Here is a 20,912-nt window from a genome sequence, read left to right as displayed (position 1 = left end):
CTTGCTGGGGTCTCCTCCACCTCCACCAAGCAGCTCAGCTCCACTGTCGTTACGTGTAGCCTAGCGTGCAAACCAGTTCACACGTTCTGTATCATCAAAAAAGCAAAATGGCGAAGTGTGTCACGAGCTCGATGAAACGTAGTGTCATTGATATTGTATGAAATTATCAGTGGATTATGGGCTGACAATGATGTAGTGTACGATATAATGTTACTGTGATTGCACTGAATACCCAGGTGTACGTTCAACAAGAGGTTCAAAGGTGGTTTCATCATAATTCCATTGTTTTTCAGTGATTTTTATATATTTTTTGAAGACTGAGTACATCAGTCAATATACAAAACGTGCCGGGTTTCAGTAGTTATCATGGCCACGGATAAAATCAGAGTTGCGGTGAGAGTCAGGCCGTTCAATCGACGAGGTGAGACTGCCATTATCGTAGTTTACACTGCCATTATTTTTTGTAAACAACTGCCAACGTCGCTGGGTACCAGAACACATCGTCCTTGGCCAGAACAATTGCTTTTCATGAGAACATTTTCACTGACTTGAGCAACTGTCACTTTCCACACTCAGACCGACTGTTTTCCTCATCAACGCCTTCCTCTAGAACATAATCGTGATGTTCTCATGGTGTGTTCAGCAGTGAATGCGATCTCTGGACTGTGTCCACACGATTTTTTTTACTGAATTGCGAGAAATTGTCATCTCTGGGTTGTCGTTGGTGGCTTTTTTTATCGTGAGACCTTTCACTCTTGACTTGTTTATTCCGACAGATCGATGGAAATGGGCTTGCTGGGGCTTGAAGGGTATTTTGGTTAGATTGAGAGTTGTGATTGAACAAAGGATACCCACACATGGAACTGACACTCTTGGAGTACTGGCATTGTGCATTTTTCCAATAGTTTTATCTTTTTCTGGGGGGATTTCCGGTGGAGGTGCGACTTTTTATTTCAGTGGATGAAATTCTCAAGACGATTTTTTTGGATGAGAATTTACTAGACTCTGATATCTTTTTTTTCAGTAGAGTTGAGGGTTCCAATCATCAATATCACTATTTGCACTTTTTGTTGTTATTATTATTTTAATTTTTACTATTTTTTGGGGATTTTTAATGTCACTATGACACGTTCCACCTGATAAATCGATAAAAAGTCATCAGGAAAATTTTAATGTTGCTCAGTTCAGTTTTTTAATAAAAATATTTCTATTGATCGACGACCTTCAAAATTGTTATCACATCAGATCTATCAGCGAATTTTTTATACGATTAATTTCTTAAGCTGGAGATAATTAATTAGTTCATTAATTCATATGATTTCAGCTGATGTGTTTAGTCTTTTGAATTCAGCAAATGAAGTAGTCGAATTTGAGATCCAAAATTTTGTTTAATTTCATCAGAAAATGCAATTGTTTTATTAAAATAAAATTCATTAGAGATAATCAAGAAAATGATGAGTTATTCACACGTGATAATTCTTCGCTTCAATTAAATAAATAGTTAATTAATTTTATATTTTATTTTGTTGATTTGTGCAACATCCAACGATCAAAGTAACACAAAAATATCCTCATAAAAAACTTGAAACTTTTAAATGAAATAAGAAGTAAAAAAATCATTCGAAGCGAAACGGTAATTTAAACCGATTGTTAACTTATTAGAAAGTTTATTAATTGAATTAGAGGATAGAATGATCCGCTTATGTTAATTCAATCATCACGTTCTCTGGCAATTAATACTATTCTCTCTTTCTCTCTCTCTCTATTCCCTAAAAAATCACGAAATAAAATTATCAGAAAAATTATTGTTGAAAGCATCTGAAATATTGATTAATGCAACAGCTCCTCATGTTTATTTACCCAACGACTGTGGGGAAGTTATTGTGAAAGTTAGACTTTACAAATAAATGAAATATTCATTTTTTAAAATAAAAATTAATCGTCGAAAGTTTCGTATAAAGCGGATTAAACAGTATCAGAACAACGGAATATATAAAAATTTAATGACCAATAAGAGGCCATTTTTTCATCCCGATAGATGGCATATCACTTACACTTTTTATTTTTATGACTAACTCACACGAGATACCGAGACTTTCTTCAGCGGAAATGATTAGATCATTCTCACGTATTTTCACTCGCCTCGGGAATGATTAAACAGCAGGTGGATATATTTTTTTTGTTGTACATTAAAAAAATTCTGTGTGGATTAATTTTTTTTTTACGGTTTTACGCAATTTCATTCGTTATTTATAATTTTGTGAGTAATCTCTCCATCAATGGGGGAGGGGAAAGGGGAGGTGGGGGGTTTATCAACGTTTTATCGTCACGACGGTTCATTAACGATTCATCGTGAGCTTTTCATTAAATATACAGACCCAATTTTGGGAGCAGTATTTGATTTTTTATGTTCTTCAGGTGAAATATTTTTCACTTAAAAAATTTGAGAGGGAAATTGGTTTTTTGGGGGGGAATTGTAAGGCATTTGATTAGGGATTCTCTTTTGGATTTTAGTAGTTAGTTTGATAGACAAATTAAATTGTTTTTATGAATTTGTACGAACAATTTTTTTTAATGTGAATTTATTGGATTTTGTGAGAGAGGAATTCAGTGGAATTCATTTGAGTATTTTATGTTAATAATTTTGGTCAAATGGTTCAAATTCAACTGAACATTTCCGATTGAAATAGAATAATAGAATGAAAAAATCCGGAAAATTTATTTCGAGAAATTTGTACAGATATTTTGTCGGTGGAGAAGTTCTACAGAAAAACAAAAATTCACCGATTTCCCTACGATTTTTTCAATTGAACATTTATTGTAAAAAAATAGTGGTTAATCTGTAAAAAAGTCAAGTAGAATTCCCCAAAAATTAAGATCATTTTCAATAGGAATTTAATAGAAATTCTACGGAAATTTCAACGAATTCCCTGAAACATTTGTCTGCAGTTTTCACAATTACCCATTTACTCCATTTTCAAGTATTGAAATTTACTATTTAATCACGTGTGCGTGAAAATGTGAATATCCAATGCTTATGGTGATTGTCAAAATAAATTCAACATCTCGTGACGATGTTGGGGGCCCATTACTTTTTTACTTCAACACCCACGTGAGATACTACCGCGACCTCTTATTGATCGCACTGGTCACGACAGTTCAGTCTATCTGTGTTTGCTGGCCAACAAAGTTAACGAGGACACTTCTCAATTTTTATAAACAATGAAGATAAAGTTGAATAAACAGTCGATCTGTCTTGAGGATAAAATGACAATAAAAAATTTTTTTTCCACTCGATGTCTGGAGGGATTTAGTGGCACTCGGTGGTGGAAAATGCCTCACAGTCAGGGGATATTGACTCATGAGGAACATTAGCACGAGGTGTTCTATATGCTCATGGTCACTCTGTACTCTCCCCTACTTTTATCGTCCATCAGCTGCTTGTTACAGGCTACGATATTTCCGCATTCAAGGGGAAAGAAATCACATTTCTTCTACATTTTTCATGATTTTCGTATTGGTATTGATCCAATTGCTGTGATTACAATCAATAATAATTATCAACTACACAAATGTACTTGAGGAATTTATTGTCTCACATTATTCTGTTGCCAGACAATAAAATGAGACTATTCACAACAAATCCGTCACTTTATGTCATTTAAATGGTTCACTATGATGTTCATAATGTTTTAATAATTTATTTCCTCTTCTTTAAAAAAAAATTCAATTCATAAGACAATTTACAAAAATTTGTTAGTGAGTCGTAAAAAAATTGATTCAGTGAAATTCCTTGAAATTCAGTTTCAAATTCAGTGACATAATGTGAGAATCAGAATGTCCAGAAGGTCGATCGATCTTTCCCAATTTTTTCAACAGTATCTTATCACCTTAATCAGTCCCTTCACATTTTTTATCCACTCGTTTTCTCACTCATCGATTATTGGTGACACAGGAAACGAATTGACGTTCTGTATTTCTCTGAAACATTCATGACTATAAATTATCTGGCAAAGGATTCCCCAAGTACTTCCACTCCTTATTTACCCGAAGAAGTTGCATGAACATTTTAAAATGTCCCTCGATCAACCGAACAATCGATTTTTCATCGAAACAATCGAGTGAAAATCGAATTTTATTAATTAAATAAAATATATTTTGCCTTCAATACTCACAAATCATTACAATAATCAATTTAAAATCATTAAAAATTTCTTTTATTACTTTGGTGACGTCACTGATGATATTCTAATCATCGAATCACTTATTTCGATTGAGAACAAGATTGCAGAGACCAGAAAAATTGTCCTAAAAATGCACCGACACCTGCACTCCCCCCCCCCTTTCACCTGATATTCTGTACCCCCTGTCCCTGTCGCCCAATCAGAGTCTCCCCCATCGTCTAAATCCATGTCCTGAACAATTCACAGAATTGGAGCTCGGTACACAATGTGTCGTGGAGATGACGAGCCAACAGACGATACTCCAGCATCCAACGAGCCTCGACAAGATGGATCGAAGCAAACCAAAGAGTTTTGCCTTCGATCACTGCTTCTACTCCCTGGATCCGAGCCTAGAAAATTTTGCAAGCCAGGAGGTTGTCTTCGACGCCCTGGGCCGAGACATTCTCGACAATGCCTTTCAGGGGTACAACGCCTGCATCTTCGCTTATGGCCAAACAGGATCAGGTAAATCCTACACGATGATGGGCAGTGGTGATAACAAGGGTATAATACCACGTCTCTGTGACAATCTCTTCGATATGATAGCAAAACAACAGAGTATCGAATTAACGTACAAAGTTGAAGTCTCATACATGGAGATATACAATGAAAAAGTACACGATTTGTTGGATCCAAAGCCAAACAAACAGTCATTAAAGGTTAGAGAGCACAATGTACTTGGTCCATATGTTGATGGGCTCAGTCAACTAGCTGTTACATCTTATCAGGATATTGACAATCTCATGACTGAGGGAAATAAATCACGAACAGTTGCTGCAACAAATATGAATTCGGAGAGTTCAAGATCACATGCTGTTTTTTCAGTTATTGTTACCCAAACATTGACTGATACACACAGTGGTGTTAGTGGTGAAAAAGTATCGAGAATGAGTCTCGTTGATCTTGCTGGTAGTGAAAGGGCTGTGAAAACAGGAGCTGTTGGTGATAGACTTAAAGAGGGTAGTAATATTAATAAATCATTGACAACACTTGGTCTAGTCATCTCAAAGCTTGCTGATCAAAATTCTGGTGGTAAAAATCGTGATAAATTTGTACCGTATCGAGATTCAGTTCTCACGTGGCTGTTGAAGGATAATCTTGGGGGTAATAGTAAGACAGTTATGGTGGCAACGATATCACCAGCTGCTGATAACTATGAGGAAACATTGTCGACATTGAGATATGCTGACAGAGCTAAGAGAATTGTTAATCATGCTGTTGTCAATGAGGATCCAAATGCACGAATTATTCGTGAGTTGAGGCAGGAGGTGGAGGCACTCAAGGAGATGTTGCTCCATGTCACTGGACAGGGATCAGTGGTTGGACAGAGCAGGACTGATATCACTGAGAAATTGTCAGAGTCCGAGAAGCTCATGAAGGAGATGTCACAGACTTGGGAGGAGAAACTTGTCAAGACCGAACGACTCCAGCATGAGAGACAGCAGGCACTGGAGAAGATGGGGATCAGTGTTCAGGCATCGGGTATTCAGGTCGAGAAGAACAAGTTTTATCTGGTGAATCTTAATGATGATCCCAGTCTCAATGAACTACTTGTCTACTATCTGAAGGATGTGACACTTGTTGGGGGTAGAACTGCCACCACTGAACAGGATATTCAACTTCATGGATTGGGAATTCTTCCGGAACATTGTGTTATTACTATTGAGGAGTCAGGGCTGTATATGAGCCCTCTGAATGGCGCCCGGTGCTTTGTCAATGGCAGCCAAGTTGTTGATAAGACTTTGCTGCAACATGGCGATAGAATTGTGTGGGGTAATCATCATTTCTTTAGGGTTAATTGCCCGAGACCTGCAACGTCAATTAGCAGTGAACCACAGACACCTGCACAGAACATTGATTATAATTTTGCCAGGGAGGAGCTCATGCTTAACGAACTCACCAATGATCCGATTCAGAGGGCTATTCAGAAGTTGGAGAGACAGCATGAGGAGGATAAACAGGTAATCACGTGTTTTTTGTCAAATTCGAGAATATTCTGGGGTCTAAAACAGTCGATGGACTATTTTTGGAGGGAAATTGGTAAACTCTCGATATCGCATTTATTTTTTAATTTAATTAAATTTTATAAATTTTTAACGCCAGGTTGCGTTGGAGAAACAGAGGCTCGAGTACGAGAGACAATTCCAGCAATTACGAAATATCTTATCACCATCAACTCCTTATTCACCCTACGTACCTTATGATCCACTGAGGGGCAGTCAGGGGGGTAAATTACCCGCCTGCACTCCAACAACACAAATGCGCGTGGAGAAATGGGCACAGGAGCGTGACGAAATGTTCAAACGCAGTCTTGGTCAACTTAAAACTGATATACTCAAAGCAAATTCACTCGTGCAGGAGGCGAATTTTCTCGCTGAAGAGATGGATAAGCAGACGAAATTCAGCGTTACACTTCAGATACCACCGAACAACCTCAGTCCCAACAGAAAGGTATATTATTATGTTTAAAAATGATTAACAAAATGCAGAGTTGAATATTTTCCTTTTTTATTCTTTAATTAAGACTTGAAGGTGCTCTCATTATTTTTTCTTCTAAAAAATCTGGTAAAAATAGTGAGCAAAAAAATTCCAAAGATGTATTTTTATTTTATTTATTATTATTATATATTATTTTTCCAGCACAGTTGATTTTCCATTTTTTTATTATTTAACTGAAAACACTCTTGAATCATTAAGAGTGTATTTTTTCAGCGTGGTGCGTTCGTTAGTGAGCCAGCAATTCTCGTAAAACGTCTGAACATGGGTAGCCAAGTCTGGACAATGGAAAAACTGGAGAACAAGCTAGTGGACATGCGTGAGATGTACGAAGAATGGAAAGATCCAAATAATTCCCAACGTTTGCCCGGGATGAAGGACGAATTGACATTAAAAATTCAGGATCCCTTTTACGAGTCCCAGGAGAATCACAATTTGATAGGTGTTGCTAACATATTCCTTGAAGTTCTCTTTCACGACGTTCAACTCGACTATCACACACCGATAATAAGCCAACAGGGTGAAGTAGCTGGCCGACTCCAGGTGGAGGTGAGCCGTACAAGAGGGCAATTTCCTCCAGACAGAATTTGCGAGGCTGCATCTGAGAGCTCAAGCAGTTCAGACTCGACGTCATCAGAGCACGAGGATTACACGGGTTCCAGTCACATAAGCTGTCGTGTTACGATAAAACAGGCGAGTGGGTTGCCCCTGTCGTTGAGTCATTTTGTGTTCTGTCAGTACAATTTTTGGGGTCATCCAGAGCCTATTGTCGTACCATCACAATCAACGACTGATTTACCACCGATTAACAGCTGTTTGTCAGGCCAGAGGGACTCACCAGCGTTCAAATTCAGTCATACGAAGGAATTTACTGTACCACTGAACGAGGAATTCCTTGAGCATTGTGCTGAGGGTGCCCTGAGCATTGAAGTCTGGGGCCACAGGAGTGCTGGATTCTCAAGGTCAAAGCCAGGCTGGGAGGTGGAGCAGCAGCAGCTGGCTAAGGCTAGATCACTCGCTGATCGTTGGTCTGAGTTAACCAGGAAAATTGAACTGTGGGTGGAGATACAGGAGTTGAATGAACAGGGAGAGTACTCACCTGTTGAGGTTATCGTTAATCCTGACACGTTGACTGGGGGAATTTATCAGTTGAGACAGGGACAACAGAGGAGGATACAGGTGAGGGTGAAGCCGGTGCAAAATTCGGGGACACTTCCTATTATTTGTCAGTCGATACACACGATAACAGTTGGATCTGTCGCTGTGAGAAATCCCCTTCAGCAGCCCTTGGATAGTTATCAGGATGAGGATCTCAGGGTACTCAGGGACAAGTGGAGTGATGCATTGATGAGAAGACGACAGTATTTAGATCAGCACATTCAGAAATTAGTTAATAAACAGTCGAAGAGTGAGCAAGATATTGAGAGGGAGCAGAGTCTTGTTGAACAGTGGGTCAGTCTCACCGAGGAGAGAAATGCTGTGCTGGTGCCAGCTGCTGGTTCAGGTATACCTGGTGCACCTGCTGATTGGCATCCACCAGCTGGTATGGAGCCACACATACCTGTTTTGTTTCTTGATCTCAATGCTGATGATTTATCGACTCATCAGTCTGGTGAAGAAGTATCGATAACTGGTATTAATTCAATTCTCTCAAAGGAATATGGAAATAAATTTTATTCACTACCTATTATTAAACATCTTGAGAAGGATGTCTGTGCTATTGCTGCTTGGGACTCGAGTATTCATGAGAATCTTCATCTCAATCGACTCACACCACCCAATGAAAGAGTTTTTCTTATTCTTAAGACAACTGTTAGGTTGTCACATCCAGCACCCATGGATCTTGTTTTGAGAAAGAGGCTGGCACTCAATATTTATAAAAAACAGAGTTTCACGGATAGATTGTTCAAGAGAATTGTCAGGTCTGATTGTCTTGCACAGACTGGTGTCACTTATGAAATTGTTTCCAATATACCAAAGGCTAGTGAAGAATTGGAGGATCGTGAGAGTTTAGCACAAATTGCTGCCAGTGGAGAGGACAGCAGTGATGCTGATGGAGAAACGTATATTGGTAAGTTTATTATGCTTATTGTGTAATAATTTTCATTCATCTACTCACACTTAATGATTTTTTTATCATTAAAGTTCATTAGTGAAGAAGATTCAGGACGATTTATCGATTTGGGCTTCTAGGGTCGATAGTGTAAAAATGGCAGAGTGAATTTTCATAATTTTTTTTTCATCTTCAAGGATTTGTTTTGCACTTTCCAATGAAATTTGATTCGTTACAATCGCATCGTTTGATCACGAGATATTGATAATTTATGATGACTTGATTATCTCAATTTTGTCATTCAGTTGTGGGAAAATTGAAGCAACTGTAAAATAAAATCCAAAAAATTTTACACTTTTCAGAGAAATATACGAGAGGTGTATCAGCTGTGGAGAGTATTCTGACACTTGACAGATTGAGACAGAGTGTTGCTGTCAAAGAATTACTCCAGGCACGCGGACAGCCGCTTATGAGGAAGACAGCAAGTGTTCCAAACTTCTCGCAGGTACTTCAGCGTCTCAAGTTCACTGTATGCCCTCACATTTATTGTTTTTATTTACTTCTCTATCATCTCAGTCATTTAGATACCAACGTACTCGTTACCTCAGGATTAATTAATCAATTGCAATTTTTTTTATCATTACAGATCATGAGATTTGATACATCTCTGGATTCTCTGAGTGTAACACGTTCAGAGAGTGTCACAGATCTCAATTCAGAGCTTAATTGTCTGCCACATCACTCACGACGAGCATCACTGGGTCACAATAGAAATGAAGATAGTTTCCTGAATGCTCCAGCCAAATCATTTGGAATTGGTAAGAATTTTTCATTTTATTCTCCATTTTCTTCTAAAATTTATGAAGAGAAATTCGTTGAAATTTATTTGCGGTGAGAATATCCCTCACAATTTTGCGTGGTAAACCCACGAAAAATTCGTTTAATGAAATTACAAATTCATTAATTCATCTCTTCAGGGATTAACTAATGAATGAATTTATTCGAGAATAAATTAAGATAATATTTATCAACCACTGAAACACGAAATACTGGGCATTGGGCACATGAACATTAACAAATTCATCACAATATCGTTATTAATTCCCCCTATTTGTTTATAATTATTAAAATGAAAAAAAAAAATCTCAACGATAGTGACACAAGTACGACAACGACAAGGTAATTTGATGAATTAATTAATAAAAATTTACTTTGCTGCATTACACACTGCATTGGGCCCCAAATATACATATCCATGGCAGTGCTATCGTCATTTTAACAGCAATTAAATATTCACTCTGCCACTTGGTAGCCTGATTTTCAAGTTATTTTTATCTTCTCATCAAGATATGCTCGGTAGTTTTATAATAAAATCATTCGTCTACCACATTTTATCATTACCACTGAAGCTTCAGTGCTGGCAAAATGCCTATTGTCAACAATCACAGCGGTTTATATTTTTTAATTCAAGCAAAAGTTGGTTGAACATCGAAATTTACCAATAGTACGAGTGCAAAAAACATTTTACTGCATCATTCACTGTAATTACAATTTTCTTATCCCTTTTTTTACATCAGAAAATTATTTGAAAACGTCATTTTATCGCTTTCTCTCCTCATGACATGCGATTTTAAACTTTTGCTGGATCATATGTGCAAAGGTTTTCTGATAATAAAATTTTTTTCTTTTTTTTTTCAATTTTATATCTTTCCCCTTTTGGAATTAATGATTTTTGTCGGGGGGTTTTATCTTCAATCTTGACGATTAGTACAACTGGATCAATAAGGAACGCATCACTCACGCATGTTCAAAGGGCCTCAGTTATTTCTATTTGCCTGAATATTTACTGCTGGGGGGGAAGGGAAGGGCCGAGGTACGATGGGGCAGGAGAAATCACGTCTGAATACAATTTTTGATAAAAAATGCTGGATTTACTGAACAATTCTGTTGGAATTCTCTGGTTAAATTTTTAAGTGAAAATATTCTATAGGAGAAGTCAATTGAATTTCGGTTTTAGGCGGAATTTGGTCTATTGACATATTTTCGGTGATATTTACTCGACTCAAATCTCCAAAATTCTATTGGTTACGAATTTTAAGGGAGAAAATCATCAATTTGGATTTTTTTTATATTTCAATGAACCTCACAGATTTTTTGAAGTACAAAAATCGAAAGAACATTTAAAAATTAAAAAACTGTTTAAACTGAATGAATTAAAAAGGGGCGAAAATAATTTTTAAGAAATGAAACAAGAAACATAATTGAATAATTCAGTTGTTATTTTTGTTTACTGCAACGAAAAAGACTCAAAATAACAAATCATTCGGCGACTAAAAATTTTTTTCGTCCCGTGAAATCCCAATCACGAGTTAGGAATCTCTAAAATTTTGAAGAAACCCAGATTTCTCCTATAAAAAATACAGAGAATCTTCAAAAATAAAAGACAAGTTTACAGTACGTTTTGACAATAACAATTTTTAAAAAATTCAAAAGGAAAATTCATTGAAATATTCAGTCATTGTTTTCCTCGACTGCAGTTTAAAACTACACTATCACTTAGCGAGATTGTCTTGTGCATTGATTAACATCCCTCGAGACAAATACGTAAACGTCACTCAATGACTCAATAACCGCGAAGGAAACACCTTTGTTTTATGTACCTCTTTCAGTGAAAAAAAATAATAAACTAATTCATTTATTCAATCTTTTGTTCCTCTGTTTTACCACCACGTCCATCTCTACCACTATTTCGGCCCATCCAAGGCTCCATTATCATCTCAGGTAAAATGGAGTCTTGACATTTTTTTGTTAATTAACTGATAAATTACGAATTAAAATCGATAAACTAGTGAATCATTACCATCGTGAGTGATTGAGTCTGCCTCCTGGGTAGTACGACAAAATATATGTTACAAAGATGTCACGTACTAATATGTTTGTCAACAATATATCATATAACATTTTATTATAAAATATTTTTTAATATTTTTCAATGTAAAATTTTCGTCATAACTGTCTCTTCATTATGGGAAGCCATTTACCCAAAAATTATCAATGTCACAGTATATTTTAGAATAATATATTCATCGAATATATTATCGAATATATTTTTATCAATATATTTTGTCGTAAATCCACCTCTTGAATTGTTTCATCCCACTCACAGATTATTTTGTCGCATGACCTAGTCGATCATTGGGAAAAGTTTTGGACAGTGAAATGTCAATAAACAAAATGGAAGAAAATTACTCACCTCAATGTGAACTAATTAAATTAATTCACCTCTCTGTGCACAACTTTTCTAGAATTTTGGCAGATTCAGCATGTTATACGCCTCCATTTGCACGAGACTGCGAGCTTTATTTATTTACTCGCATGTTCGTTGTGTTCGAATGTTCATTAGTTCATTTTAAAATGCATGTAGATGGATTATCGCATCGACAAGTGGTTTCTCCACTGACTGAGTGGTGATTTACAGTAATTTGGGGAGTTTACGTGAGGGGAGCGTCAAGAGAAAATCGATTTTTCGATTGCAGTTGGGAAATGTTCACATTCCGGATGAATATTGACGTATGGGATGGGGGAGACGAGTCGAATTATTGTAGATTTTGTTGTATTTGGCTGAGTTTGCATGAGAGCTATTAATTATGGAGGAATTATTACAGACCTCTTGACTTTCAGGACATCCAGGAATTTAATTTGTTATTAAATTTGTCCATTCAATGATCCAAAAAGGGAAATAACAGCGAAGGAAATAAAATGAAACCATTTGTTTATTGATAGGACTAATCAATTCTGAATTATTTATCTTGAAGTTAACTGACAATTAAAACAAATTTCGATCGATTTGAACGGAAAAATAAATAAAGAAACTGACAACAATTTTAAAAACTTCTTGTTTAACAAGTAATTATTCACTTTCAAGTAAAATATTAATATTTATCGTTCATAAATTATTTAAACATTGATGGAATTTGATGCTCAGATGTCCTCAACCCTGAGAGATATCCATAAAACAATAATAAAACTTAATTAATTTATTTTCATAAATTTTCATTTAGAAAGACACAATTAATCCTGAGGATTCTCCGGGCACAGGATGACATTGTCACACTGATCAATTTTTAATCTAATTCTTGGATGTCCTTTAACCCCCTGTGACAGGACAAAGTCAACCGACTGTGTGTGTCTACTTAAACCCATCCCACGATAAACATAGAGACTAGAAAAAAAATTAATGTTGTTTATTGATGAATATAACGCAATCCTCTTGATTAAAAGTCTTAAAGTGGATGAATACATCATAGTCTGTGTCCTTTCAGCGAGACCAACATCCTTGAATCTCAACCAGATTTCACTGACACGTGTGCAGCAATCGACTTTCAAGTGTAGGTGGCACCTGTCTCGGTGTTGTCCTTTGATGTTTCTGTCAATTATCTTTCTTTTTGTTCTTAGGTTTTTTTAATTTATCACTTGATAGTGGGGGCGTGATTAGCACTGTTTACTTGGGTTTTAATTTCGGCGAATATGAACGTGAGTCTGTTTATTCACGTGCGACAAAATTATCGTGAGAAATTTTTAGTGAAAATTCTATTGGATTTTGTGACAATTTTGCGCGGATTTTGATGAAAGAAAATTTTTTGCGGATTTTTCTGATGAGCAGAAGCTGCCGATGGAAAATATCGAGGGGAAAAATTAGAATTGGGTTTTTTGGAGAAATTATTCTGTTGAGATATTTTGCAGAAATTTTTTTTATGTCAAATTGGCTCTGGACTTTGGTTTTTTCGAGGAAAAAATTCTGGTGGAAAACAAAATGTTAAAAAAAATAGAAATTCCCTGTTTTTTAGGGAGAATTCAATGTCAACAGACTTTTTATAACAAAATTTCTTCTTCCTTTCGAAAAAAAATCGAAAAAAAATTGCGGATGACGGGAATTCCTCAACCGAATGATCCAAAAACCGAAAAAATTCTCAGTAAAAATCCAATAGAATTTTCCACCGAATTCGCCACATTTTATTCTGCATTTTTTCCGTATTTTACCGACAGTTCGATAATTTCTCAATGCGAATATTATTATAATTGAGATAACAAAGGACTCATGCTCGTTTTGCCCCATTTTCCCTTATTTTCAGATTACGTATGATTTTTTAGAATAATGCACACAGGGTGAAATATAATAAACTCACTTCTCATCCCCCTGAGAATTATTGCAGAAAAAAATTATTCACTTCGAGCAAACAAAAATGATTTTCCACTTCTCTTCAATTCGCGTATTTTCCAACTTTTAATTTTTCAGTCAACAAATTCGAAACTTCTTGAGAAACATTTATTCTAATTGTTTTGTTTACTATGTTAATTCAATTGTTGTTTCACCATGTGTGCGTGGCACTTCACACTGATTGCTAGATTAGTTTATATCTCGGAAATTATAATTCATACGTAATGATGATGATTATTTTTGGATTTTTTTGAAGCCTCACCAAATATGGGCGGAAAATTGAGCCTCCGGATGACGACACTTCACGAAGAAACATCGAATGTGGGAAATCAGGCGTCTTCTCCTGTACCAGACGATGAGAAAAGCGATGCTGAGGGTGCTGAATACGATTCTTATGTGGTAAAGACAGAAATCGAATAAATTCTATTACATTTATTTATTTCAACCGTCTTTTCTGTCCTCAACATAATTTCTGTGCTCAACATAATTTATCTGATATAATTTAATTCACTGTTTATTTAATTTCACCATCTCTGACGATACGAGATCCCCAAAAATTGTCAATATATTTTTTATATATTTTTTGAAAGCGAGACTTTAGGTGCTTCGATATAAATAAAAAAGTCTCTTGGAAAATGTTTACAATTTTTTCTATTTAAAAAAAAATATCAAGTGATAATTTCGTGAACTCCCGTTGTGACAAAGTAATTATTTAAAAAGCCCCGTCTTTATAAACAAAAAAATGAAATAAAACACAATCAGGTGCCGGCCCAAAGGGGTAAAGGGCCGTAAAGAACAGATTTTTAGAATAATTTCAACTTCATTCAAATCGCAGGAATAATTCTGTGATAATTCACCAACAAAATTCAATTTTCATTCACAGGAAAACTTGATGATTCAATTATGAAACAAAATATCCGGCTCTGCGGTTGTGTAAAAATAGAAAATTGAAATAAAATACTGAGATCGAATGGTCTGACTCCACACGCACGAAGAGATCAATTCAAAAGATTGATAAAGTTTTGTTTAAAAAAATCTACACATCTTCCCCGAGAAATTCCATAAGTTCGCCTGGAGGTCGTTAATTTCATTTGACTTTTGCATCAACACAAGACAACAACAACCCCATGTAGACCCCATGTAGAGCCCAAATGAGCTGAACCTGAACTGCAAATTCCAGTTGTGAATAGAATTTCCATAAAACTCTGTTGCAAAAAAAATTAATTAATTTTTTCACATTGACACAGATCCGAGGGCGGCCGGTGAGACCCCTGACAACATCACGAACCCTGGACTCCCTCGCCGAGCTCCAATCCACGAAGATAACGACCCCCAGCATGAGCAGCAGTGGCTACGGCTCCCAGGCAGTCTCCACCACAAACTTAACATCCGACGATTCAATATCTATAAAATCGATCAGCGTAGACGAAACTCCCGACGTTGAATACAAGACCATAACTGAAGTGAAGAGAACCGAGAAAATGGACAGTTCCCTAGTGTCAGAGACCCCAGAAGAGTATTTTGGTGACATAAGCACTGACTTAGACGATCTGAGTGGGTCAAAGGGTTCAATCAACGAACGAAAATGTTCAATTGACTATCGTGACACTGGTCTCGATGATAAGCCCTCGATAATCACCGAAATCAAGGAAAATTCCATAGTCACAGCACTTCATCAGGACTCTCCCACTTCTGTTGACGATGCCATGAAAAAACAGGATATGGAGACGAGTCAGACGTCGAATTCTGGTGATGACAGCCCTCTCGAGGGCAATTCAATTGTTCAAACGAAATTACAACCTGGAAAAGTCGTGAGACGTCGAAAGGTCTCCAATAACTCTGGTAGAAATAATCAGAGTTCACTGTACCACAGAGCCTCATTTCCAATGGTCCGTCCACATTTTTCAGACATCAAGTCATCGACAAATGCTGTTAACTATGAGAATGGTGATCACAGCTCGTCAGAGCGCATTGACGACGATGTTAATGATAAAAATTCGACATTTGGTTCCAAGTCTGATTTAACCAGAATCGAGGCACCATTACCTGAGTGGGTGGTTGTTGGTGAATCGGTTATGGTACGACCTTACAGCTACTGCGGTGTTATTGCTTATATTGGAGGTACGGAATTTGCTACGGGGAACTGGATTGGAGTTGAGCTTGATGCACCCACTGGGAAGAATGATGGTGCTGTTAATGGGCACAGGTATTTCACTTGTCGAGCAAAATGTGGGATTTTTGTCAAGGTCGACAAGCTCATTCAGGATAAACGGGGAAGAGCCCTCAGGAATTTTACGAAACAGGAGAACATGGGCTCCAACATGCGGAGGAGTACTAGCAGAGGTAATGGGATTTTTTGGAATTTTTTTTGGAAGATTGAGATCATTGTTATGTATTTTTGGGCAAAAGCAACGGAAATCGAGGGTACGATCTATCGCGAATAATTCGGAACCTAGGGAAAATAGAAAAACTTTGTCAGGACCTTTTTTGTGGAGTAAATTGTGGACTACAATTAATGTCATTATCAAAATTTCGATATCTCTCTTAGATTTGGAGATATTTCTGAAAAACGAATGAAAAACGAGCAAAAAAATCAATGAAAATATATAAAATCGAATGATTTGGTTGTAATTAAATTAACCCAAACTAATCTTATGTAAATCAAATAAAATGTTTTCTAGGTGAAGGTCTCCATTCCCTGCACAGAAGCCGAAGTCGAGGAGAAGGCCTCTCCACCACAAGTACACGTTCATCCCCCCGAGCAAAATAAACGAACGGAGAATGAAATTTTCAAAAGCTGCATTAAAAAAAAAATCGCCATAACTGGTAAATGCCTAAAATCGAGCAGAACACAAAATAATATTAAAAGAATGTTATAGTGCTGATGGTTTTGACTCCGATAGATACCTAGGGACTACTAATCCAAGATAAAAAAAAAATTTGGTGTATTTCTTAAAACAAAACATATATCCATGAGCATGTGTGTAGCACATTCCACATTCCATGAGTTGTCACTCCGTTACCCAGAGGCGTGGGCGAGGGTGAGGGTCTGAGTCCCTCATCGAGGCTCATTATTTCCATTGGGGTTCACGGGGACGACCTAGACTTCCATAATCGATGAGAAAATTGCATTTTAATTCGTTCCATTCAGACTTCCCTCCAGTTTCTCCAAATACATTCGAAAAATATGGCATTTATCATTGTTATTGAATTATTTCCACTGGTGGATCATTCAATCATCAAAATGCTGTTGATGAAGGAGACGAAAAATCCAAGGGCTGAGGAATTCAAATTATTTTGGAATTTTTTAATCCCATTTTGTCCATTTTTTCACGATTAATTTGAAAAAAAAAATTTATCACAATTGAATATTATTTCCACTGGTGGAGCATTCAATTGTCAAAGTCCATTCGCTAATTATTTTCAGTCTAAAGATGTGCAAAAATTGAATAAAAAATTTAATTCAAGACATTCCAAAAAGAAAATTAATTTTTGTAATTATCACTTGTCTCAGTACTTTAAATTATCAAATTCACGATCATTGAAATCATGGAATTTTAAATGTGTAGTTATAAAGTATGCAAGAGCTGTTAAAGTGTCTGTTGTAAAAATATATATATATATATTCATATATATATATATATCAAGGGTACTTTCCAGATTTAGATCGAGTTATTTAATTTCTGGATAAAGCTATGACTCATTAATATTAATTCATAGAATACAGCGACTTGCCTGCAGTTTATTGAATAATAGGACAACTGTATGATCCATATTATTCAGTGAATGTAATTGTACTAGATCAATTGTTTTGTAATATTATTATTAATTTTAGTAGTCAAAGTTGTTGAGTTCTGTTCTTATCATTCAGTTAATGAATGCCAATAACATTTGTCCCATATATTATCATGGTTTATTCGTGAATACGTGTATAAAAATAAAGGGAAGCTTGCGTTGAATTTTAATTAATGATTTTGTTAATCTTATCGAGTGATTTATCGGTTATTTTTTTTTTGTTAGGGTTTTAAGTAATTCCACTTGCAGTAGAGATGCAATATTAGATTAAGTTAGACACTAGGGAAGTTTGCTTCATTGTATCAATTGCATAATAATTATAAATACGAGGAATATTTTAATGCTGGGGGGCGAGCGAGGGGCGATGATAGTTCATAATTGTAAGTACATGTCGTGGATAATTATAATTTTGTTGGTATGCGCTGGATTATCATCACTCGTGGATGAAAAAAATTGATGGAAAAATGCGCAAATTCGTTGGAAAATCTACTTTTGACGGTTTGATGAACAGTCGATGGAATTTTAGAAATTTAATGGAATGTTCATTTGATAGTCACCAGTGTTAATGAGGAGAAGGAAAATAAATGACTTTCTGTTCCGATTTTAATTGAAGAATAAAAGAGATCGATAACCGATTGATCTCGACGTCTATAAATATTTTTTAAGATATTTTATGGACTCGGTTTTTATGGCTTGATTTTGGTCAATAAAATGTCAATCAAAACACTTGATAATTAGGAACTGACACAGTTCTGTAATTATTGTATGGAATATTGAATCGGAGAGTATTTTATATTGGACATTTCGATAGAATCAACCGTAAATTCACACAATATTCAGTTGAAATTCGATAGAAAGTGGCGAATTTGTTTAATTTTTCTGGGAATTTTTTTGATGTGTGATGTGTGGTAATTGTAATTATTAAATCTGTTGAATTTTAAACGAGCACTCGTGTCTGTACTTATTTATTTTGGAGAGTAAAAATCATTTTCCATTAGACGTGCGTTCAAAGTTCCCAGTAGTTATGTGCAAAAGGGGAAAATGACAAATTTCAAAAAAAATTATTCACCAATCGATTCTCCAATAAATGCCAACTTTGATGGAAGTGAAATCCATGAAATAAATCCGTCGAATGCTACCTGCAGTTTTTTTTATTTAATTGTTGCATCCAGGGCACCCTGAAACGTAAATTATTTATCAACAAAGTTTGACGGAGTCGATAATTTTCGTGCTGAGCAGAAAATCAGTGACGTAATGGTCACATTTTGAAGAATTCATTGGAGTCTGTGGGAGATATCGATTAAGATATTTTGTTTATAATAATTTATAATTGTGGACACGAGGGTGATTTTGAAATTCACCGGAGGGACGGGTATTGTTACCCCTTGAGAGGCTTTGGGGGGAGGAAAAAATTGCTGACGTCCCAGGGATGAATAATTTTCAATGGAAATCTTGAATAAAAAAACTAATAAAAACCCAATGAGGTTTAATCACTTTTTCGTAAATCTTATGATCATTAACAAAAATACAAAAAATATTCCATTAAAAAAAATTCTATAATTTATGCGCAAGAATTTCCTCGAATTCCGTTGAAATGTGCACTAAATTCTGTTCAGCAATTTGATTACTTGATTTTTTATCAAATATCTGACGTAATCACTTTCTCCAAAATAATTATTCCAAAAAAACTAACAAAACTCTTCCTCAGAATTTCAGCAGAACATCCAATTGTGCGGATGTAAACAATTTTTTCAAACTCTCCTCGAAAATAATTTCCTCCCACCTCCCCAAAATTCCTATCGCCAAATTTCCCCCGCACTCCGCCCCTCCCTCACCCCCCCAAAGCCTCTGGAGAAGCGCAAACTCAAACCGCTCGTTAATTATTATTTTTTTGGTTTACCAAAAAGCCTAGTCGTTTTAAAATATTCTAGCGAGGAAATGATATGCAATATAAAATCACCGACGCAACAATGTATCATTCCTGTACTCACATTAAAAGCGAAATCAAATTACAAACGGACTATAATATTTTTTGAGAGAATACGATAATTAACGTGACGAAAGCACTTACTAATCAATTAACAGTGTAAAATAATAATTGACACAGTTGCGAGAGAAGTGAAAGATTAATTACATTATACGTAAGATAACAATAATGAATTTGTCCATATTGTGAAAAAAAAAAAACAAACTATTCCTGTCCAAATAGAACAATACTAATATTATCATTAATAAATATATTATTATACCTAATATTTATTGATTATAATAAATGAGAAGCCTTTGTCGCAGCGTTGGTCGAGTGCTCTTTCTCTTTCTCTCTATTATTTTTAACATTTGGAAAGTTAACTATCCGAAATGTTTTGTATTAAAAAACCTCCGAAATTGATTGTCAACTCTCGTAAAATATTTAATCAAAATATTTTATGAAAAGAAAAAAACAATTTTACTTTTCTATAGATTTTTTTTTCAAATCATTTGCTTTTATTAACGAATTAATGAATCAACTACTTAATAAATTTCTCGATAATATATTTTATTCTTTAGTCTCGTCAACTAATTAATTGATTAATTATTCAATTAACGAGTATCCTCACAGGATATTTATTAATATCCCCAGCGATTCCGGGAAATCTTTTTTTTCCAACTCGGAAATTGATTAACAAATAGGAAGGAAAGGACCGAGTTCCTCGCAATTATCAATTTTTCCGGATTAATCACTTTCTCTGAGTGAATTCTGTTAAGTCATTAGGAAAGACAACCCCGACGCAATAATGACGCAAGACATCTCCATTGCGTCAGTCGTGTTTATGAAATTTGGGATCAATGGAGCTGGGGAAAAAGTCGAATTAAAGTGTAGGAAAGTGAGATTGTCGTTGTGACCACAACTCGTGAAGCAGAACTGCCATCGCTATGCCGACGTCTGAATGACGATGTGATTGGGATTATGCCTGCATTGATTTGCATTAGCATTAGCTGGGGAATTATTTCAAAAAGCTTCCTCATTCTGGCGTTTCAAGTTCAAACGTTCCGGGGGAATAAGTGGACGCGTGACTTGACTTGAGAGACGTCGGCAGTAAAAAAATATTGAATTGTTGAAATGCATCAGAAGAGAATGAAAAATTAC

The 20,912-nt window shown here is 35.7% G+C and overlaps 1 protein-coding gene across 6 annotated transcripts; it reads left to right on the top strand.

Moving 5' to 3' along the window:
• The first annotated feature begins 17 nt into the window (after nucleotides 1-17).
• LOC135170711 (kinesin-like protein KIF13A) lies at nucleotides 18-20,038 on the top strand. Of its 6 annotated transcripts, none has more exons than XM_064136741.1 (11): nucleotides 18-421; nucleotides 4,431-6,184; nucleotides 6,327-6,674; nucleotides 6,936-8,790; nucleotides 9,135-9,277; nucleotides 9,419-9,590; nucleotides 9,928-9,951; nucleotides 13,095-13,160; nucleotides 14,247-14,389; nucleotides 15,238-16,333; nucleotides 16,672-20,038. In XM_064136741.1, exons 1-11 carry the CDS (start codon nucleotides 367-369, stop codon nucleotides 16,758-16,760), a joined length of 5,745 nt encoding a protein of 1,914 aa, XP_063992811.1. In that variant the 5' UTR covers nucleotides 18-366; the 3' UTR covers nucleotides 16,761-20,038. The 6 variants fall into 6 exon arrangements, with proteins under 6 accessions (XP_063992811.1, XP_063992810.1, XP_063992809.1 ...); XM_064136740.1 differs by lacking the exon at nucleotides 9,928-9,951 and adding an exon at nucleotides 11,536-11,553 and having other exon boundaries at nucleotides 6,921-8,790; XM_064136739.1 differs by having other exon boundaries at nucleotides 6,921-8,790.
• Nucleotides 20,039-20,912: the final 874 nt, after the last annotated feature.

The sequence above is a fragment of the Diachasmimorpha longicaudata genome, chromosome 18, assembly GCF_034640455.1.
Source record: "Diachasmimorpha longicaudata isolate KC_UGA_2023 chromosome 18, iyDiaLong2, whole genome shotgun sequence".
NCBI classification, from domain to species: Eukaryota; Metazoa; Arthropoda; class Insecta; order Hymenoptera; family Braconidae; genus Diachasmimorpha; species Diachasmimorpha longicaudata.
Note: the sequence above shows the minus strand (reverse complement) of the source record. Positions and strands in the feature narration are given on the sequence as shown.

What these genes read in the sequence shown, in the direction of transcription:
- LOC135170711 (XM_064136739.1), top strand. Translation starts at nt 367, where the DNA reads ATGGCCACGGATAAAATCAGAGTTGCGGTGAGAGTCAGGCCGTTCAAT. An exon ending in CAGGCCGTTCAATCGACGAG is followed by an intron (nt 422 to 4,430) that starts GTGAGACTGCCA and finishes AACAATTCACAG; the next exon opens with AATTGGAGCTCGGTACACAA. An exon ending in AGCATGAGGAGGATAAACAG is followed by an intron (nt 6,185 to 6,326) that starts GTAATCACGTGT and finishes TTTTAACGCCAG; the next exon opens with GTTGCGTTGGAGAAACAGAG.